General features: G+C 38.7%; 1 protein-coding gene across 1 annotated transcript; it reads right to left on the reverse strand.

Annotated features, from left to right (window-relative positions):
* Positions 1-923: 923 nt before the first annotated feature.
* On the reverse strand, positions 924-20,404 carry LOC139745252 (probable Bax inhibitor 1). Its single transcript, XM_071655654.1, has 10 exons — positions 20,220-20,404; positions 16,938-17,024; positions 15,294-15,402; positions 13,492-13,612; positions 11,246-11,294; positions 7,469-7,566; positions 6,457-6,536; positions 4,379-4,479; positions 2,681-2,756; positions 924-1,160 (listed from the first exon to the last, which is right to left on the reverse strand). The coding sequence occupies exons 2-10, from the start codon at positions 16,997-16,999 to the stop codon at positions 1,131-1,133; spliced, it is 726 nt and encodes a 241-aa protein (XP_071511755.1). The 5' UTR covers positions 17,000-17,024; positions 20,220-20,404; the 3' UTR covers positions 924-1,130.
* Positions 20,405-22,954: the final 2,550 nt, after the last annotated feature.

A 22,954-nucleotide genomic window follows, 5' to 3' on the forward strand; every position in this document is an offset into this window, starting at 1 on the left:
TACATGTAGCTGAATTGATATTACGTACATTTCCCCCACCATGAAACAATTACTGACTACATACACTGCACTACATCAGGGTTTGCTGAAACACACGTACACAAACATTTTACGTGCGGCATATTCAGCTAAGAAAACATCAGTTGCAAAATCTGTACATCATAGCCTACATTGTGTTGGAAATGATTGAAGTTAGCAGCTGAACATCATTGTCATGTATGATGGACATTAGCCTGGCCAGAATGGTCAGAATCAGGATGAGCTACCTATCACTATTTGCCCAATAAGATATCCGAGTACATCAAACAAACACTTTGAAAGAAACTTTACTGAGCAAAAACCACACTGAAATTTGAATATATTGAATATATAGATATATATTGCTCTGGGGGGACAAAGCTGTGAGGTCAAAAAGTGACTGCTTTTTGCAGAAGCATTATCAGGCTTGCAAGGAAATGCCTCCTCAATGTGAAGCCATGTAATATCTTCCCCTCCCCCCCCCCCCCCCCCCAACGCATACACATCTCCTTCACCCTCTCAGAAACTGCCACAAAATCACACTGACATTGTACACAGCAACCGTGCACTTACAGGTATCAAAGGTTTTTTTTTTCTTTCTTTCTTTCTTTCTTTCTTTCTTTTTTTTTCCAACTGATTGACAAATACGAATTCATGAATTTGAACCAAAGGCTTTATCATGCACACATGTATCTGCACTCAACAGCAAAACAGCATTAATATGAAAACAGCAATTTGTTCATTTTTGTAGGACAGTAATCTATCGCAGCTTTTGTCAAAATTGTTGATGGTTCACTGTTTAATAATGTTATTGGTTTTTATTTCATATCGTGAACCCTGTGTGGGGAGGGGAAGGGGGTCACTTCCTGAATTGAGGCATATTACAGGAACATGTATGTGGTATTCTGAATGACAGAGCATTTCTTAACCACACTGACCACTAATCGTGAGAAATACGACAACAAAATTAATGTTATGCAGAGATTTGTGACTGAGAAAAGTATATGATTCGATCAAGTACAATAAAAATGAAATTGAAGATCACATATATGATGAATAATCCGTGATGGCATCATCAACACTATTTGATGCTTGTTGAGTGGCTGATTGAATCAGTTCCTGCGGTTACGGCGATTCTTGTTCTAGTGAGACGGAAGAGGAAATAAAGACAAAAAATTTAACCCCTCAAAATGGATGAATACTGTATGGCAGTCAGGCATGCACGGGTTATTGTAATCATGGCCACATAATGTCAATCACGTATCCAGCTCCAAGTACAGTCAGAGCTGTCTATAGCCGCCACCCAAGGGAGACGAGTAAGGTAGCCACTATTGACAGGTGACTTCAAAAGATAGGATCTTTAACATGGCTTATCTCTTGAAGGGAATTGTTTTCAATGGCTGCATACATCAGGTGGCTGCTATAGACAGGTGGCCCCTAAGGCAGGTTTGACTGCACATATACACTGTACATGCAAGAGTAAATAACACACATGCATGTAGAGCTACTACACCCATCTTAACCTTTTTTTTAACATGAGACCCACTTTGGCTCCTACAAATTCTCAGAGGCCCAGTTAGATTGAATACATTTTTTCTTTCTTTTTCTTTTTTTTTGCCGACAAAGCGGCCTACCTATGAAAGCTCAACCAGTGAAAGCTAAAACTCCTCAAATACAACTTGGTATGTTTCATGATACAGCCTTCAAAGTACAAAAACATATCCACAATCAAGCAATAATGAACCTCTCTGACAATGATTAGTAAAACGCTAAATCATAATCATAATCATGTCTGGCAGAAACAGGATTTCAATCTTCTTTCATACTTATTAAACATAAATAGCTTGATCAGCACAATTTTCTACACACATTTACAGGCAAATTCTGATGCCAATCTACCAGGGATGTCAGCCTACAGCAGCTGTTTTCAAGTGCCTATCGGACAGTCTGTAAGAATTTTAGAAACAATCAGTAACAATTTTGAATGCTTTGTATGATATGCTACTGTCATATCACTGTTTCCATGGGAACAAATTTTCCTTGGGGACAGAAAGAAAGGGTAGAAAAATCAGATCTTGTCAGCCAACATGACAAGTGACTCATTTTAATTAAATCATGTCGCAAATCGAGGGTAGGCTCTTCCTGTTTTTTATCAGCTGAAATAATAATAATAATAATGAAAAAAATACACAACCTATAGTTAGGTTCACACGCTGTTCCTAAACTTTAAGTTTAGGTCGAAAACTTAACTTTCGATGATTAGCTTGTAGTTTATCACCCTGTGGATGCACTTGCAAGTTAGCAATCTTAAAGTTTAGTCGATGATTAGAACCACAAGACATCTTAGGGTTTATGCTCTCTCCACGAGCCACAGGGGTTCTCCACTAGTAGTTTCTCTCCGTGTGGACACAATAATCAACGAGCTTGTGAGTTAGCGTGAACCTCGCATCTCGTTCGCTGGGCTGTTTTGTATTGGCATGAGGTCATCTAGCAAAGACTCTGCACTTCCGTTGTAATCATTGAGTGGGGCTCGCTCGGACCCGCGTCGTGAATTCACGAATGGAGCTAATCATTGATAGTTAGGTTTTCGACCTAAACCTCAAGTTTGGCAACTGAGTGTGAATGTAACTATTAAAACAAGAAGAAAAGAAGAAGTTCTTACCTCATTGTTTTGGGCCAAGATGACAAGAATGTGACGGAACAGGTTGATGAAGTCCAAGAAGAGGTCAACAGAGTGCCTGTGAAGTTTGAGGAAAAGATTGGTATTGTGTTTATTGACCGATTCTGTGACGTGCTATGTGTATTTTTGGCATGGGCAGCGCCATTACGCGGTGTCTCAGCCGACCCCCCCTTCCCACTCCCCACCCCTCTCCCTACATTAGCACGCGCGCAGAATGAAAAACTGATGCATGGTTGCTTTAGCCAATGGGCGTCTCGTATTGACTGCGCGAATGCTTGCTTAGTGCGCGAACCTTTGTTACAAGTGCGCGATAAACATGTTGCCCGGGGGGGTCGGCTGAGACACCTCATGGCTGCGCCCAGTGCCATAAAATGTCTGCTGCCCTCAACGAACCCAAATCAGTCAATAAAGAGGCACCAGCCCAATCCGCATTCTCTTCTGCAATAGTAGACATGGCCTATTAAAGACCAAGTATTGTAGTAACACCATGCAATGGGACGGCTGGCCTGACTTGGGATTTTTGGGGGGAATCCCGTAATGAATTGAGTGCAGCTTACTCACTGATCTCTATGTAAGTACACACACATCTGAAGAATTTCGACGGGAATCACATATTACCGATGAGCGTATGCTTCGATGCACATATCTGCTGATGGGCAATTCTATTCTAGCAGGCCTATGCTGCTCATACATCTATCAATGTTCCCCTGTGGGCAGTGAACAAATTTCGATTCAATCAAGCCACCCCTCTTTCCCCACGCTACTGAGTATGTAATCAGTACAACTCACAATGGACTTCCTCAGTACTTGAAGCAGTCAGAAAACATTTCATCCAAGACAACAGGCAACAGGTAATCTTTGAGTACAGTAAACCTGCTCAATTTAAAACTTCTTAGTTTTTGCAAGTGAACCCCATAAAATAGAGACCAATGAGAGATTCCATAATTGTGAGATTCTCCACGTAAGGGATCTTTCAGGACCGTTTCATGAAACTTTTTGTCAGTGATTCACACAGCATTGTGCATACCATATTCAAGCTTTCCACTCACAACACACCCATACCATAACCACACACCAATCCACAGACGATCTTCACACAATCGCAAGCTATATAGATTTACAAATTCAAACATCTACAATAAGAAAAACATTCTTGATATCGGATTTCATTGGCGAAAAAACATCTTCTTACCCATAAAGGTGAGTAATTACCTCACACACATTACCAAGTTATCAGTATTGACGGAAAGATGATGGGTAGTCCCACATGTGCAAATTAATGTCTTTATGTTATGCTTTCTTTTATGCCTACTGATATAACGAGATATCGGCTATAACGAGGAAAACGACTCGGTCCCGACCATCTCGTTATATCGAGTTTCCACTGTATTTGAAGACATGTGAAGAGGTTGATCGCAAAGCGAGTTAACTCCATTACTGCTCACTTGAGATATTTGCGATTAAAGCTGCTAAAAACAAAGAAAATAATAAGAAAATACGTGTATGTGTTTTTGTTCTTTCATAACTTCAAGAAGATTCCTTGTTATGTAACAAGTAACGCATCTCAGGTAAGGTTTCATTTTGCTCTATCTGATGATGGACTTACTTAAAATGTTTTAAAGTGGCACTTATCTCTTCATGAATACTTGCTGAGCTATTGCTGGTATTGCTGACACTCACCAGATGAAGTCATCGTCGCCATGGCTATGCTTCTCGACAATGAGCTGAGTGTCGAAGAGGATGAAACCACTGAAGATGACCACGCCCATGTACAGAGCCATCTGGAAAAATTAGAAGAGGACAGGAGATAAGACCAAGAAGATTTCGAAACCATACTCAAACTTAGAGCCCGGTTCCATTAGCGTTTAGGAAGGGTTGCGTATGAATTGTGCACAAAATTGGCTTATATTCGCTAAACATCTGCAATATTTGCGAAACATGCTTGTATGAGTCAGCAGAAATCTGCACAGGTCCGCAATTATCTGCAGAGGCACGTTTTCAGTTGCCAGGATTCTTGAGTTGCACAAAATTTTGGTTGCAGATGTTTAGCGAATATAAACCAATTTTGTGTGCATTTCATACGCATATCTTCCTAAATGCCAGTGGGAGCGGGCCCTAAGGGACAATATTAGACTTTTGCACTCTTCACTATGCTTTTACCTTATCCAGGGCAAGATGGAGGTAATTTGGAAGAAGCCGGAATAAACACATACCATGGTGGATACTTGGTCTGTCAGTTGGTTTTGAGCTCAGCATAAAATGCAAAGAGTTAAATCACCATACATCAGTTTTCAATTTACAAATGATCAGTAATAAGGCAGCATGTAAGTAGCTCATGTGTACATTTGTATAAATGACCTTCCTTTTTCTCAATTGCTTAGGCACTTCAATTATTTTTAATGCGACACAATGTGACAGCTTGCCTGGCGTAACTATCAAAGTAATTCACATTCAAACAAAGAATGAGCATGTGTTGACCTTGTTACCAGAATGGCACATCATTTAGCATTTAGGAAGCATTGATTTCAGTGCAGTAAATTCAATGGAGTAACAAACTTCATCTATAAATATTGCCAAAAACTAGACTTTAAAGATGGCCCTTCCCTTTTGCATTCCTTCCCAAATTGCACAGAACATGATATATTCTACCAGAATGACAAGACTATTGTAAATCTTTAACATTTCTGTGATATTTGAAGGTTGTTAGCCGTTAAAATTCAAATAGTGCACCAAACGCTCACCGTAACGTATTCTGTGTACTAGGCACAGCTGCATACATTAATCCTCCTGTGGTTGTAATATGATACTTATACTTCGAACAACAGATATGCATGTTAAAGCTGTCAGAAAAGAAGAATTCACTAGCTTCTCTTACTTTGTTATCAATGGCAAATAACAACACACCACTTACAACATGAACTACATGTACAACTAAGTGCATCACACAGGTCTGTAAAACTAGACTAGTATTTAGATTTTTAATTTTTGCGAAGTTCGCAAAAATTATTCAAATCTTAACAGTCAATTTAACTAAACAAATAAAGACCCTCTTGAGTTCAAAATTTACAGGAGGTTTCAAAATAGTGTTTTCTTCAATACCTAAGTGTTCTCACCAATTCTTCAAAAATTTGCATGCAAAAGGGATGGGCTGTCTTTAACAAACACATCGTTGCTCATAGATGGTGGATAAACCGGCAAGCATTATTTGTAAGAATTACATGAATAATCATTATATCACAGGGTTTGTTCGAGTGCTCTCCTAAAGCGAACCGTACCATACCGTACCCGCACCAGAGGAGCGCTCGAACGCTCCTTAAGTGTACAGTACTGTACTGTACCGAGCCAAAAGTGGACCACTTCCCGATGTGCTTCAAAAGCATACCTAAAGCGTCCCAAAAGTTTGCTGTAAAGCATGCGTGTATCATACGCATACGTCACAATGCAAAGACATCATTCTCTTTGTTCGGGATAGCTGTAAGTAGTTCAAGCGCCAGGTGAATGACATTCTTGCTATTAAAATGCGTAACCTTTTCTAAAAATAACTCATGAGGTACGCTTTCTCAACAGAGCTTTCATATGCTTCATATCTGGCACACTTCGGTACGGTATGCTTTGGTTCGCTTTAGAGCGCTCGAACACACCCACAGATGCTATCTCACTGCATTAAAGAGCCATCATGCCTCTTAGTACATATGACCTTTTTCTACTCATGTGCACAGGGGAACCACAGACTGGTTTATACTGGTACTGTGTTTTACCTGAAGGATCCTAGTAGAGCCAAAGAAGATGTTGATGAGGCTCATAAAGAACATGATGGACAGACCAGACATCAGGGGACCTGGATGAATGTTGAAAAAGAAAAACAAACAAACAAACAAAGAACATGAATTCATGATGGAGAGTCCAGACATCAGGGGACCTAGGTTAGTATTTAAAAAGAAAACAACAATCAGGATAAACTGCACTTAACAAGCAGATTGCTTTGACAGGGTCATTCCGGTGGCCATCCACGCTCCTATATGGAACTAAACTATGCCCTGAATGTTGGTCCAGCCTGACCAAAGGGTCCAAGTATCCAGCTCTGGGGGGCATTTCATGAAGCGTTTTGTCAGATATTTCGTCTGACAAACTGTTAAAAGCTACTGAAATCCTTGCATCTGATTGGCTAAGTCCGACAAATTTGTCGGACACGATGCTTCATGAAATGCCCCCCAGTTCAGTGGACTTACCATAATTTTTGCAGTTCACACAATCTCACAACCATCTTCTACACTGTACTTTTAGTTTTAAGCTAATGGTGCTAATTATTCTAGTCCTTACAGAGGGCGCTATGTGAATCTTACGAGTTTGGTGGGAACTGAAAAGAAACTTGCTATTATGCCCTTGTAAAATATATGAATATCATTTGATAGACAAGATAAACATATTCCACATCAATACCTTAGTGTCTTTTGTCAGTAAAGTGTACTATTACTATTAATATAAGAATGATCTCCTTGTAGACACCAACTGTTTCTCCGTCAAATAAGTTTGTCATTGCTGTCTATCAGTCACACTCCTTTTTTTTTCTTTCCTTTTTTTGGGGGGGGGGGGGGAGGGGGGTCATTGTACTGACAAATATGTGAGATTAATTGACCTTAGACCTCTTTCAAATTACGTAATCATATATTCTATATGAAAGCAATAAAAGTGGTAAAGTATAAAACTAAAAAAGAGCGGAAGGGTGGTTTTGGATGGTTCAGATACTAATGGGTTAATGTGTTCACTTACCTCCCAAGAAGAGCATAGTCCGCTGCTGTGACATCAAGGCAGCCAGAGAGAAGCAAACAAACACCACTGTGGTAGCCATGAAGGCCGTTGTGATGATCCTAGTATACAAGAATAGCAGGAAACGTTAACATGTACTGGCAACTCCTGTTTTAACAAAGTCCTCAGGACAAGCAGTTCTTTTTTATTATATCAAAGTTTTTTTACAGCTGGACAAATTAAGTATAGACAAATAATAGATATAATTTTTGGATCTGAAGGTCTACTTCATTGTGACAAAAAAGAAATCATAACCATGTACGTTATAATGGGAGCACACTGTACTGTACACACAGAGACAGACACATATATCCAATAACATCAGGTGGCTACATATACAGTCAACTTCGGATACCTCGAATTCGTCGGGACTGAAGAAAGTGGTTCGAGGTACGTGAAATTCGAGGTATGCGAAATTCGAGGTACGCGTACGTACGTCAAATTTTCTTCGACTTACCCGACGTTTATCGATGTTCAACATGGTATCTGTTATAGTGCCTACCGATTGTTTGCATGCTTGTCAATTGGAATTGAATCGACTTTTATATGAATGAATTGAATGAAAATCGGAATTGAAATCAAAATTTCAGAAATGAAGATTTTGGTGGCCCTATCGCGCCACCAAAAAAAGTGGGATGTTTGCCTTTACTTTTGAAAATGAACAGCGGTAACAATCGGCTCCGTAAGATGCTAAAATAAATGTCGGATGTTTGCTCATACTTTTGGAAATGAAAAACGATAAGACTCAGCTCCGTATGGTGCTAAAACTAATGTCAGATATTTGATTTTGCGTTCGGAAATGAATAAGGATAACATTCGGCTTCGGAAGACGCTGAAATAAATGTCGAATATTTGCTTTGACGTTCGGAAATGAAAAACAATATTCAACTCCGTACGATGGGTAGATAAGTGTCGGATGTTTCCTTATACTTTCGAAAGGAAATAGCAATAACATTCGGCTCCGGAAGATGCTAAAATAAATGTCAGATGATCGCTTTTATGTTCGGAAGTTGCGGTAATATTCTGCTCCATACGATGCTGAAATAACTGTCTGGTGTTTGCTTTTAAATTTCGAAATGAATAACAGTAACATTCAGCTGCGTTCAATGGTAAAATTAATGGTAGATGCTTGCTTTGACGTTCGGAAATGAGTAACAATTACATTCAACTCCTTACGATGATAAAATAAATGCTGGATGTTTGCTTTTACGTTCGAAAGTAAATGGCAATAACATTCAGCTCCGGAAGATGCTAAAATACATCTCGAATGATTGCTTTTATGTTTGGCATGTTTGGAAGTGAATAACAGTAACATTCTGCCCCATATTATGATGCTAAAAAAATATTGGATATTTGCTATTACATTTCGAAATGAATAACAGTAACATTCAGCTACGTTTGATGGAAAAATAAACGTCTGTCAGCTTCGACGTTCAAAAATGAAAAAAAGTAACATTTGGCTCCGTATACGATGATAAAATTATTGCCAGATGATTCATTTCACTTTTGGAAGTGGACAGCAGTAACATTCGGCTCCGTACGATGATAAAATAAATGTCGTATGTTTGAAATGAATAACGGTAATATTCTGCTTCGTACAATGCAAAATAAATGACAGATTGTTGCTTTTACATTTGAAAATAATTAATGGTATTAATCCGCTTAGTTACTAGTAGATGCTGAAACAAATAGCGGATGTTTGCTTTCACGTTTGGAAATGGATAAGGATAGCATTCAGCTCCGTAAGATGCTAAAATGAAAGTCGGTTGTTTGCTTTTACATTTAAAAATGATTAACGATAATATTTGGCTCCGTATAAGGTGCTAACAGACTAATAAATGTCGCATGATTGCTTTTACAATAAGAAATGAATAACGGTAACTTTCGGCTCTTTACAATGCTAAAACAAATGTCGGATGCTAACAAATGTCGGCAAATGCTCCCACGTTTTCATTTCATTTGACCTCCTAAATATATATAGGCATCACTTTTATAATAATCTATACGCCTATTTGCTAAATCTTAAAACACAGAATAAGATGATTGGATTTTCTATTCATTTTTTTTTTAGACATGGGCATCTGTATCACTTTAATAATATTTAATATTCGTTTTTCTTTGTTTAGTAGGACCGATTTAGTTTTTTTAATGTTTTTTCTCCATTTTTTTTTGTGGGTGTGTCGCCAGATTTTAATTTCGAGTAAATTCGACCACCAAAAAATAAAAATCAGTGATACTGGTGGCCCGATAAAAGTTAGTGTGGAGCCCTATCTATTCTATTCTTTATTATGCTCGGCCTATACTTCCACATCATATTCCACAATATTTTCATAATCGCATTGCTGAAAAAAAAAATCAGTGCTTGCGTTCTCGGGGAAGAATACATGAAACATACTCCGTGAAAGGCAAAAAAACAAAATTTTTAAAAGGCACTACGCAGGATATTGATGTTTGGACAGTGGACCGTGATTAATGCCAAAGATAAATGATTATAACTGTCAACACCTACGCAGGCGCGCCATGACGGTTAAGAAATCTACGCGCACGGTATGACTATCACCATCAAGAATTAAAACACAGTGGTTAAAGAAAAGAAGATGATGGGGCAGAGCGTAGTGCTATCGTATTACACTCCATTGGCAAGGGTGCTGTGTGCATACCGTGTACGTATGTAGGTGGGTGTTGGGGATTTTTCTTGTCAGCTGTGTACCGGGTATTTCTTTGGGCGCGCGATTGTTCTGGTCGGGAATATTTACAGTCGAGTGTGAAAAGATTTTTGACATGTCTTCTTCGCTGTCCATGCGCGCTTGAGTGATGTTTGCAATTTCGATTCGAGCTACATGCTGGGAAAAACAATAAGTTAAATAAAATCGGGACAGTAGATTTCACTTCGAGGTAACCGAAACTTCAAGTTATTTTCTTCGAGCTACGCGAATTTTAATACATGGAAACTCCATAGGAACAATCGGGACTTTCATTTTGCCCCCGAGGTAAGTGATATTCGGCTTATCCGACGTCGAGGTATCCGAAGTTGACTGTAGATGAATGTTTGTTTGAATACATATCTCCACATATACGTACATGAATATTTGTTATTTATACTGTACATAACAGTGAAAACTGGACAATCAATATAGATTACTTGCAGTGAATCTTTGATACCAAAGATAGAAACCATTTCTTACTTGGGACAATGACTACACTGTAGGTTGATGATACATTCACACAATGAGCTTGGTACATCAAAATTGAGCGTATTTGTAATGCTCGCATTATCTATTCTGTGAAGTAAAGCAACATACAGAATAGATGTACATGTCTCTGCAGGTTTTGCTATAAGGGTTCATTGTAAGCAAATGTTTCACTGCAGAACACATAATCTACTGCTGGTGGAGAAACCTTATCAAAATAAATCTTCTGATTCTTCTTTATCATTATCCTCTTTACCCTCAACAGCACTCGCTTGTATTTACACGTATGCCAATCAAATTATGTGGTATGTTCTTGTCCCCTGGCTTTGGGAAGAACCCGGTTGATCAAAAAAATTATGTAAGATCAATGAATATTGATGTACTGGCATTATGGTGGGTATGTTTTGTACAACTAAAGCACCACTGTGGCCTCATTTATAATGATATTAAATAATCATCACATGAGTAATATATCATGTTGACACAGCGTTTAAAGTGGAAACAATTTGACCTTGATGACCATGTTCACATCGATAACATGATAACTTACGCTGGGTCAATATCGGCCACCACTGAGAGGAGAGGTCCCATACTGATTCCTGCAAACAAGCACCAAAACAAGTTGAAATACATGGTATACAACTACAATGCAAAGGAAAAGCTCATTAGAATGAACTCCATTATGACGAGATGCTGCTTTTCACCTGTTGAGGATGAGCCAACTTTGCTTTAACAAATGTTTCACCATATGCACCTCCACGAGTACCGGTACACTCGTAATTAGCCTTCAATAGGTTAACCCGTTGAAGACGAATCCCGAGTATACTCGGGCAAGTGTCTATGGGAAATGCGTGTTGTAGCAAAATCAGTCCATCCTCAATGGGTTAAGGAGGTGATTTTGGCCGTCACAACTTTCTATTTTAGTCTTTTTTTTATGATTAGTACATTTACAACAAGATACCGGTTAGAACAAGGTGAAAGCATTGGTTCTGGCAACCTTGTTATAATAGGGTCTCCCTGAACTACAAATCTGTCATGTTACTCTTTTGTTTAAAGGACAAGTTCACCTTCATAGACATGTGGGTTGAGTGAATGCAGCAATATTAGTAGAGCACTTCATTGAGAGTTTGAGGAAAATCGGACAATCCGTTCAAAAGTTATGCATTTTTGAAGTTTCTGCTCACTCAAGGCTGGATGAGAAGACTACTATTATAGCTTGTGATGTCACATGAGTACAACGATATAAAGAAAGAATAAAGAAATTTCAACATATTCTCACTTTTCTCACAAAACAAAAGAACACTTGACTTCTCTCTTTCAGAAGGCAGGGGGAATGATATTACCCTTAACATATGTCAGTAACAAGTCGAAGAAATGTGCACTTGAATTAAAAAAGTAAAGTTTTGTGAAATTCTGATTTTATTTTCTTTACAAACGTGTATATGGCTGCATGCATATGACATCATACACTATAGTAGTCTTCTCATCCAGCAGTGACTACGCAGATACTTTAAAATTCATAACTTTTGAACAGATTGTCGGATTTTCTCCAAACTTTCACTGATGTGTTCTACTAATATTGCTGCATTCACTCAACCCACATGTCTATGAAGGTGAACCTGTCCTTTAAGCTTGCAGGTGTGCCTCCCGGACAGCAAAGTCTTCATAAGGCAAAAAAAAAAAAAATTGTTGCATTGACGTAACATGAGATTTTCAAATAGGGTCAGTCGGGCGGATTTTTTTTTTTTTTTTTTTTTTTTTTTTTTCTACAGGGTCTGCATTTTACGTGTAAAACTCGTGCTCAGCTCAGTAAACAGTTACAACTGCTGCACCGAATGTGCTGTGTTCATCTATTCTACAAATCATTTATGAGACCGATATTACTGGAATTATACCCCTTCACAGAATTTAAAGATGTTGAAATCCCTATCCTGAATGTTTTCACTTCATATTTTACTATTTTGACTTAGATAAGATAGATGCAAATTGACCTTTATGTACGATCTTTTCATCGCACATGGCGATCTCTATTACAGTCCCACATATACAGATTCGTGTAAGTTCTCCACACAAGAAACCTATGGCAAAACTGTGCACAATACATTGCAGTCTGAATGCTACGTATACACTGAGTAAATCTTGTTAGAGTACGCGTCCGTGTTGGAAACAGATGACGTACTGATCAAGGAAGGCTTATGCGAGGCGCTACATGTAGATCACTCCCTCGTACATCCGATATCCCCAGAGCTGTTTCCACTTCCGGGTTTGTGCGATCGCGATCGCAATCAACAAGATATTTGATATCGATAGCAAAAAAAAATAATAAAAAAACATGGGGTCGGCGGAAGTTTTGGGGGCGGGCGGGTTACGCCAATGCAACAATTTTTTTTTTTAGCCTAAATACAAACAACACAATCATCTAGCAACATAATGTGGACACATGACTTCAGAAACCAAATGATATCTATCTGCACAGTATGCCAGTGAACTGGAGCAGATTTCCCTTGGAAATCACTACAGGTGTTCTGACTGATATATGGGCTATAGGAAGGTGTAAATAACAATCACAGAAATAATGATATATAGGAACAGACTGACTGAGAAAAATAGTGTGAACACTTCAAGTCATGATGCTTTTTAATATTGATTTTAAGAACTATTGCCTCAGTGCAGCACAAGCACGGCATTTACACTGTACAAACTCTGCGGGAGCAAATGGATATGATTGAGCTAGGTACTGTCAGTCAAGTGTCACTGTGCGGCTTTCTTCCAGCGAGCGCAGCACACAAAACTCACCCATGCAGAAGGCGAAGCCGAGGAGGATGGACAGGCGCTTGCCGTTGTTGTCGGGAGTCTGCGGGGTCGCACGCAGCCACAGGAGGAGACCAAATGTGGCGATGGCGGTCAGGAATTGACTCTGTTGAGGTAAGGGGGGGGGGGATAAGAAAAACATCAAACATATACCACTTTCATTTTCAAGGACCATGCAGAGCACGATCTCATGTAATACTGAATGATGCATTACATATTTAAAACCAGAATGACAATGCTAGTATAAGTACCCATATTGATGACTTGTATTTATGTGATGTAGTAAGGGCAAATTGCAAATCAGCAGCAATTGTATGACCTGTTGCAATAGAACAGTCTGCTTGTCAACAGAGCTGTAGTCATGAAATCAATTGAGAATTAACCTCATGGAACACACATAACAGAACAGCACCACTGGCCAAGCTTTACTTTTAAAGTCGGACGATCGTCATCCCTAATGGTATGTAAACTCTGAACGACCGAAGTTTGTGCATGCAATTGCGCAATGCCAGACTCGGTGCTATATTCATAAACATGTGGGACAATGCTGCCACTGAGACACGTGTGTGTATGCGCATGTGTGTGTACGCATCATACACAAACATTGTGACCGCGAGCTGCGGTGATTGCAGGAGAGAGGCCAGAAGACGCGTAGCTCTTTCAGCCTCTCTTCATGCACATGCGCACTGAGAGTGTGTGTCCATTCGGAAGCTCTCGTGGCTCGCTCGGACAGCCATTTTGGGTCAGGAGATTTGTCGCACAGAACTCTTGTAGTTGCGCGTGTTGTTCGCTGTGACCCATTGAGCCAGTGCTATTCTCATTTAGGGTCACTACATTTGATACAGAATGGGGGAGGCAGCGTGTCGCGTTCGTCTCCGTGCCGAACAAACCACTCGCCACGATTGTATGCCTTTAAGATCTACCACATGCCTATGGCATGTACTGTACCTGGTCAAGGAATAGCACATTGGTTTCTACAATTTAATATGTGTACACTTCATCTTTACCACAACATTCTGGTCCAGTATTTAATTCCACTCTTTAAGTCCCACAAACAAAACTTACAAAGGTTGTCTGGTTAAAAGGAGTATCATCATAAATCATAACTAGTGGTCATTCTGATTCTTCATCCCTTCATTTTTAGAGTATGATACTGACAATACACACTTCCAAATCACGCCTTCCATTTTGACAAAAGATGAGATATAAATTAAGTTCATTAACCGTCCAGAATCTCCTGACATTGTGTACATTGGCAGTGAAATATACCAGTAGGTCTACAGACGACTCCAACTGTAACACAGTCATCGGGACCGGCAGTTTTGTTTTGTTTTGTTTTGTTTGTTAAATCGCTATAACTGAAGGGAATTTTGCACAATAGACACTTACCAGTACAACAATTTGGGGACCTGAATTTATACTTCACTGTAACAAAATAATAATGATAAAGGACGATTTATATTGCTCAGCTGCTATAATAATATACTCTACCGCGCATTACAAAATAACATACATACAAGAAATTCAAACATGTCATTATAAATGCCATTAAAAATGCCATTATAAAAGTGTTTATTGTACCAGGAACCCTCAAGGAAGGCCATACCTGATGAAGATACTTAAAAATGCTGCCCTCACTTCAAAAGACGCTGTTTAACAGCATTCTTGTTCATGAACCTTGTTAATAGGAAGATAATTTTTTTCTTTCCACCAACAGGCTAATGGGAACGATGGCATACAAATTCTTAGGGACAGAGTTTGACTATGATGTGGCCCACTAGTCTTACCTGGAGGAACTGTAGCACAACATTCACATAGCTTCCTGCTGCAGCAGCCATCATGCACATAGCAAGGCAGGAGTAGACTCGCTTCAAATGGGACTGGCAATCTTTGCTCCTGTCCATATCAAATGACACAAGGAAAAGTAGAAATTACGCGGTGCGTAACATATGTCCCCGCCGGAAGTAGCATTTTGTAACAAAATGTGCAATATCTAGGTAAAAAATCAAGGTCAAAGGTCAAAGAAGTCAAAGGTCAAAATTCTGTGTAGAAGTTTTGAAGCCCTCACCTAGTGCCATCACATAAAGCAAATGGAATCGAAATTGGGTTAGAAATGGCGAAGGAGTAGCATTTTGTAGCCAATGTACAATATAGGTCAAAAATCAAGGTCAAAGGTCAACGAAGACAAAGGTCAAAATTCTGTGTAGAAGTTTTGAAGCCCTCACCTAGTGCTATCACATAAAGCAAACGGAATCGAAATCGGGTTAGAAATGGCGCAGGAGTAGCATTTTGTAGCAAAATGCACAATATAGGTCAAAAATCAAGGTCAAAGGTCAAAGAAGTCAAAGGTCAAAATTCTGTGTAGAAGTTTTGAAGCCCTCAACTAGTGCCATCATATAAAGCAAACGGAATCGAAATCGGGTTAAAAATGGCGAAGGAGTAGCATTTCGTAGCAAAATGTACAATATAGGTCAAAAATCAAGGTCAAAGGTCAAAGAAGTCAAAGGTCAAAATTCTGTGTAGAAGTTTTGAAGCCCTCACCTAGTGCCATCACATAAAGCAAACGGAATCGAAATCGGGTTAGAAATGGCGAAGGAGTAGCATTTTGTAGCAAAATGTACAATATAGGTCAAAAAATCAAGGTCAAAGGTCAAAGAAGTCAAAGGTCAAAATTCTGTGTAGCAGTTTTGAAGCCCTCACCTAGTGCCATCACATAAAGCAAACGGAATCGAAATCGGGTTAGAAATGGCGAAGGAGTAGCATTTTGTAGCAAAATGTACAATATAGGTCAAAGGTCAAGGTCAAAGGTCACGACTGAAATTCTGTGTAGAAGTTTCAAAGCTCCCATGTAGTGCTATCATATAAAGCAAACAGAATCAAAATTGGCTCATAAATGACAGAGAAGTAGCAAATTGAAGATTTTGATCACACACGGACGCACACACGGACACACGGACGGACGGACACACGGACGGACGGACACACGGACGGACGGACACACGGACACACACACGTACGGAGCCCGTTTCATAGTCCCCTGCTCGAACTCGTTCGGCGGGGACAATAAAGTGAAATCTTGTTTAATGAGTCCTTCGAGGAGATAATCATCAATTCATACTCAAAATCTAGGAATATTCCTTTCATCTCCTACATTTCAAATGTTATGACATCATCCAATCTCAGCTGCACGATGAATAAATTACAAATCTCATGTGATTTAAACCAGATGTATATAAATTTCACATCATATCTAAGGTGGAAACATTCTTGATGATGAATACATGTCATAGACTGTAAAACATATCAAGGACAACAAAAAACTACAGAAGGCTTGATCAAAGATTTGAGAGCTGACTGACTTTTTGTTGAATAAACTGTGTTCATTAGCTAAAAAGAAAAGTTGTAGGGAAGACTTGGATTGTTTGACTTACAGCTGTGAAAACTGGAACAAGGCATTCCACTCTATCTTGCGGTTTCCCGTGAACAGGTCCATGATGAAAGTATCTTCTGTGGCAAATCTGAGCAGGTGAAATTAATGGGAAAAACATTAAACATTCAGTGAGAAACTGTATTTGAGCTGTAACCATTAGTATGTGTACTCTTATTTCCTGTATTATGTGTGTCTCCCATCTATGGGTAATATTGTAATACGCAAGATGCATGTATTGTACTGTAACACTTATTCTGGTGTCCAAAATCATCATCAGCTAGTCGCTCGACACTCCACGAGCTGGGCAGTAGGCCTACTTAGTCAACCTCCAACAAACATTCAGGGCAAAAAGGAAGGCAGAAGAAAGAGGTCCTCTCTCAGTGAGTTCCAGTGGTAGACTGATTCTTTATTAAGAACCCACAGGTTATTTCCATTTGCATAATGATAGACTACAGTCACTACACAAACCAATCAAAGTGCTCTAAGGAAAAGAGTGTGACCTGAGGTCAAAGGAAGAACCAATGGAAAGTAAAAATGAGGTGATCATGAGCTGAACTTAAACATGAATAGGAACAAAACAAAAGAGTCATGTGGTGTGGAGATGGGCGAGAAGTAAAGAAGGTACTGGAAAGTGTATAATAGGCACAAGGAAGGGGAAATGAATTGGGATGTTTGGAAGGCTGAGTGTGAGAGGAAATGATAAGGGGCATGTATGGAAAATAAACTCTATGGAAAGCAAAACAGGAAAATTGAATTTCATACAAATATATCTTTGGATCAATTTCACGCTCTTACACCTGCACGTGTGTGAATAACATGCATGTAATACAACTGTAGTGGGACAAAACAAACTATTAACTATGTGGAGATAGCAAAAAATAACAAAATTATAAAACATACCATCAGATTAAACAATTACAAAAAGTGTGTTTATCTCCATGCATGAAGCCTGCATTTTAATGGAAGGAGAAGAAGAAGAAGAAGAAGAAAAAAACCCCCTGCAAACTGTATATAGTGTAAGTAGGTGTACAGATCTAACTACAAGGTTGTAGATCTACTTTACTAGTCGTTTCTAGTGGCAGTATGAAACTGTTACTAGTATGTACTTGTAGCAACGTTAGTGAAGTTTTATTCTATTAATCTAACGTTGATAGTGTGCAAATGTAGAGGACTAGAGAATGTGAGTCATGGCCACGGTGTGCCGTTTTAGAAACAGCAAACACATGGGTCTAGGCTATATAAATGCTGCAATATTTCTTTATAGTCTACATTTAATACTGATCCTGAAAAGTAAACATCACGTTTCAAAGTTATTTCAACATTCACAACAGAGATCTAACATCATTGAATAGGCCTAACAATTAATCAGGTCTGAGGGTATGTGACCGTGCATCACAAAACGAACAAAAAGTCGCACTCACTAATTTTGCATGAGGGACTGAAAATATGTGAAATGGGTCAACCTGGCGAATGTTGACTTTTTCTATTTTCTGAAAGAGCGAGTCTTCTTTTACATCATGCTGAAATTTGGGATCATGACACGGGCAGGAAAGTGTGTTTTTTTAGAAGTTTATATCGAATATTTTGGCAGAATAGTGTGATTAGGTGTGTCTTTAGAGTCCCCTTTTCATTTTTGAAAAACCTTGAACACACTCTTCACTTTCAACTCTAGTAACTTTTAAAAGGATGATGCTACTGCTTTGGAAGTTGGCATTGATTATTAATAGAATGTGTTTATGAGGCATGCTTAATTTCAATTTAATCTGATAATCCCTTCATTGTTGTTACTCTGGTGGTTTACTTCCTGTTTTTTGTCCCATTCATTACACAGCCAGCACGGCTTGGTTAAGATAAAAGCGATTGAATAGACACTGTACTTCAGAGCCTCTTCTCTCAGTTCGCGCTTTTCCTGAGTTTGTGCTTTCTTTCCAATATTTAAATAGGTTAGGAGAGGCCATTTGATTTGAGTTATACATCATTTTAAAGCTTAAAGTCTGCTCTTTCAGAATATAAAATGTCTTAACTAAAAATTCATGTCTGGCGACTTTTTGTTTGTTTGTATTTGTGGTGCAGGGTCACATATTGTCTTACGGTAGCTCCAGAGAATGCTTGTGGTTGTAGACTATATGCACACTTTGGTAGGTATAGTAGGTGTCCAACACATCGACATTGTGCATTGAAAGCGACATCCCTCTATTTATAGCATTGCGCTTATAAGAATGGACATTCATGCGTGAAACTACACAAAGCGGTTTTTGCATTCTTCACTGGGGATTTGATGTCATAATATTACTGAAGAACCTGATAATAAACAAGATTAACAGCAACACAATGATACCATATATTATAAATGCACATTGAAAAAGCACATGCATTTCACACGTATTGTCAATGTAATGGAGAGTAGGGGTGCTGGTTTCAAAATTTACGGCGCAACTGAGTGCATTAAAATAACAACCCACACATTCGAAGATGAAGCAGTTATCTTGGAGCGTGTACTACAAATCACATTTTTAAATTTAATGAGCACCTGTGAAGTAAGTGTATTTTCTTTAATTGTGAGTAAAATTTCAGGCAAATTGTGACATTGATTACATAAACCTTCTATATCAATTGATATGAAAAACATTAAGGTGTCGATGCATTGGACACCCAACCATACTTTGTAAGTTTTTGGGTGGATAAAGCCTGGATTTAAAAGTTAAATAACATTGGCATGATAAGTAAGCAGAATGCAAAAAGAGTGTAACGTTAATACATACACTTACACAAATATTGCCCACTTTTATTAGGCCTATCATTTTTTATTATATAGCCTAAATGGGGATCCCACGCAACAAACACAACACAGCATATGCATATTTACAGACTTCTAGACAGGACTAATTTACTGAGATTCTGAAAAAAAATAACACACAGACAACGACGTAATTTTACATGTATTGTACTTGTAACGTTAGAAAAGAACAGTTGATATTATAAATTATTTAATGAAACACTGTAAACACTCACACTAGACTAGTTGGGATTTGGGTCTAAATTGCCCTAGATGAACCTCTATTATGAATATGATTAGATCTAACTGTTAGTAGACAATGTGATAACAATCAACATGGCTGTTTAACGTTAATGTGGTGATTCAGATAAACTTATTTTGTAGAAACTAGAATGTTCGTTGACGTTAAACCGGTTACTGACCATGCTGACGTAGCTGACCGTATGTAGCACTACAAAGTGGCACGCACAATCACCAATGTCAACGAATCGTATTGTACCTACCTACACACGACACGGTTGCCTTTCTCGAAGGATATCCTCGAAGTAGGAGCCGCGAAGCTTTGACAATATGACTTAGTACAGCACTAGAGCCGAGATTCTAGTATACTATCTCTGGACAGCTTCTAGAGTTGGCCTCAAAAGTAAAATGACGGTACTCCTGTGAGAATCAACTCCTGTAATGTGACCTGTCTCAATCCTTCTTTCGATTGCGTTTACGTGACGTGTGATTATTGGGCGTACACAATACTTTTACACACGTACACCAGCTTATTGATCAACGCAACACAAGGAATTCCCCATCCCACAGAAACACGTATGATCGTACGACAGCGCTATTATAACGAATGTCGCCCTCTATCGCCAATCTGTGCTTCTTTTTTTTTCGGGGGGGGGGGGGGGGGGCATGCTGTTTCACTGAAACTTTTTAATGTGGACAGTGAAGGGGGGGGGGGGGATTGTTCAGAATAGAAAAAACAAAAACAAAAACAAAAGCAAGCGATCCTAAACAGGGGGAAGTGGAAACCTCGGAAACGATATTCATAATAGTTTACATCAGCTTGTGTTACCAAGGGTGTGATGAGTTGTTCTTGTCGCGTATACAAAGGGTAAGGAAATCCAGTCTAGTTAGTCTGATAAAAAAAAAGAGTATAGGCCTATAATTTTACGAGTTCAACGGTAAAAATTTGACTGAAATCGGATGAAAAGTAAGGACGTTCTGAAATTTTGAAGTTTTGATAATTTCTCCAATACAGTTGTTGTTCAGTGGGTATGAATATGCAAATGAGTGAGCTAACCATGTCATACCCTCACAAATTTGCATTGATCGTGTACAAAAAAAAAAAAGACGAAAATTCAATGTTTCTGTCATTGAAGTCTGAAACATGACGTTATTCCTGGTTGAATAACTTCAGAAAAGTGATCATTTAGATATATGAGAATTTGAGTCTTGAACATAATTGCTTTTGAATAAAAAACAGGAAATTTCTAAATTCTATGTACGTAACCATGATACGGTAAATTGTGCGGGAATTACATGCTCACTTTGCCCGTTGCGTATTCATATTGACTGTGCAAGAACTGTTTCCCCCCCCCCCCCCCCAAAAAAAAAAAAATAGTGAAACTTCAAAATGTCCTAACTTCCTTATTTTTCATCTGATTTCGGTCAAATTTATACCGTTGAACTCGTAATACTTTACTCTTTCTTATCAGACTAACATATTTGGACTGGATTTCCCCTTTAATACGTAAATTGAGTGAAAGCAGAAAATTAAACACACATCAGTGAAGCTTGAAGAAAATTGGACAATCCGTTCAAAAGTAACGAATCAGTGTTTAAACTCTTGATACCGCTATTGCTTTAAAAACTACAATAATTCGTGATGTCACAGCAGGGTAACGACATAAAAAAAATAACAAGTAAAGTTTTGCACAATGTCCTACCTTGTGTACCGGTAACGTGCGCTTCCTTTCACTATAGTTACTGATTAATGTGTTGAGTGTGCTATTATTTCCCCCTTAAGAAATAAAACAAAAACATGAATCAAATGCTCTTTTGTTATGTTCAAAAATAGAAAGGGATAAATATGTTTTGTTATAGTCCATATATGTCATCATAAATTGTTGTATTTGTCTTATCCAGAGATGGCTTTACCGAAACTTTAAAGGGACTGTACAGTACTGGCTGAGGTGGGGATTCATATTTTGAACATTCCTAAGTGAGATAATAAGAAACCTCTTATGGAATATGAAAGAGCATGTAATTTTAAGAAGGATTCAATGTTTATTTAATGAAAATTGGTTTTCAAATGGCTGAGATATCCAAAAAAGTGATGATAATAAAGGACGACACGCCACGCCTTTTATTTGGGGATCTCTTTGTTTCACCTTGTTTGGGGACATCTCAGGCATTTCAAAACCGATTTTCATCAAATAAACTTTTGATACCCCTTAGGATTGCATGCTCTTTGGCATCTCAAAGAGTGGTTTCAGAATGTCTCGCAAAATGTTAAAAGGTAAATCCTCACCTCAATCAGAACTGGACACACCTTTTAAACATTAACAACTTTGGAACTGCTTTTGCCCAATTTTCCTCATACTCCACTGATGTGCAGCTCTACTATTATACCTTCACCCAACCCCAGGCCCGTAGCCAGGATTTTTCAAGGGGGGGGGGGGGGGGGTGCGGTCACTAAAAAAAACGGACCTTCGGTACCAATACCAATGATCCCACACACACACACACACACACACACACACACACACACACACACACAATTATATATATATATATATATATATATATATATATATATATATTCTTTGGACGACCGAACTACAAAAGTTGTATAAGAATTTGCGCGCGAAGCGCGCCGCAAATTGTGAATTTTGACTGTTTTAATGACGTTTTAAAGTCTCGAGGAAATTTGTATTTTTGTCTGTTGCATGCAATCGCGTTACGGTATTTCATCTAGGAAATAGTAAAAACTCATTTTGCCAGGAAGTTGCAAAGTTTAATTGTGTTCGAGACTCTGCGCGCGTAGCGCGCCGCAAAATTGAGAATAGTGATTTTCCTGGTGTTGTTTTAACTTTTATTTTTTTCTATTGTATACCCGCGTTAGCAGGCCTGAAGCCAGGATTTTTAAAGGAAGGGGGGATTGCGTTAATTAACAAAACGGTCCTTTGATACTGTCCCGGGAGGGGTAGCGACAATTAAAAGGTGGACACCATGCTCATACATGG

Source organism: Diadema antillarum, unplaced genomic scaffold (assembly GCF_040938485.1).
Source record: "Diadema antillarum isolate AM-2024a unplaced genomic scaffold, OU_Dant_1.0 seq00001245_RagTag, whole genome shotgun sequence".
Lineage (NCBI taxonomy): Eukaryota > Metazoa > Echinodermata > Echinoidea > Diadematoida > Diadematidae > Diadema > Diadema antillarum.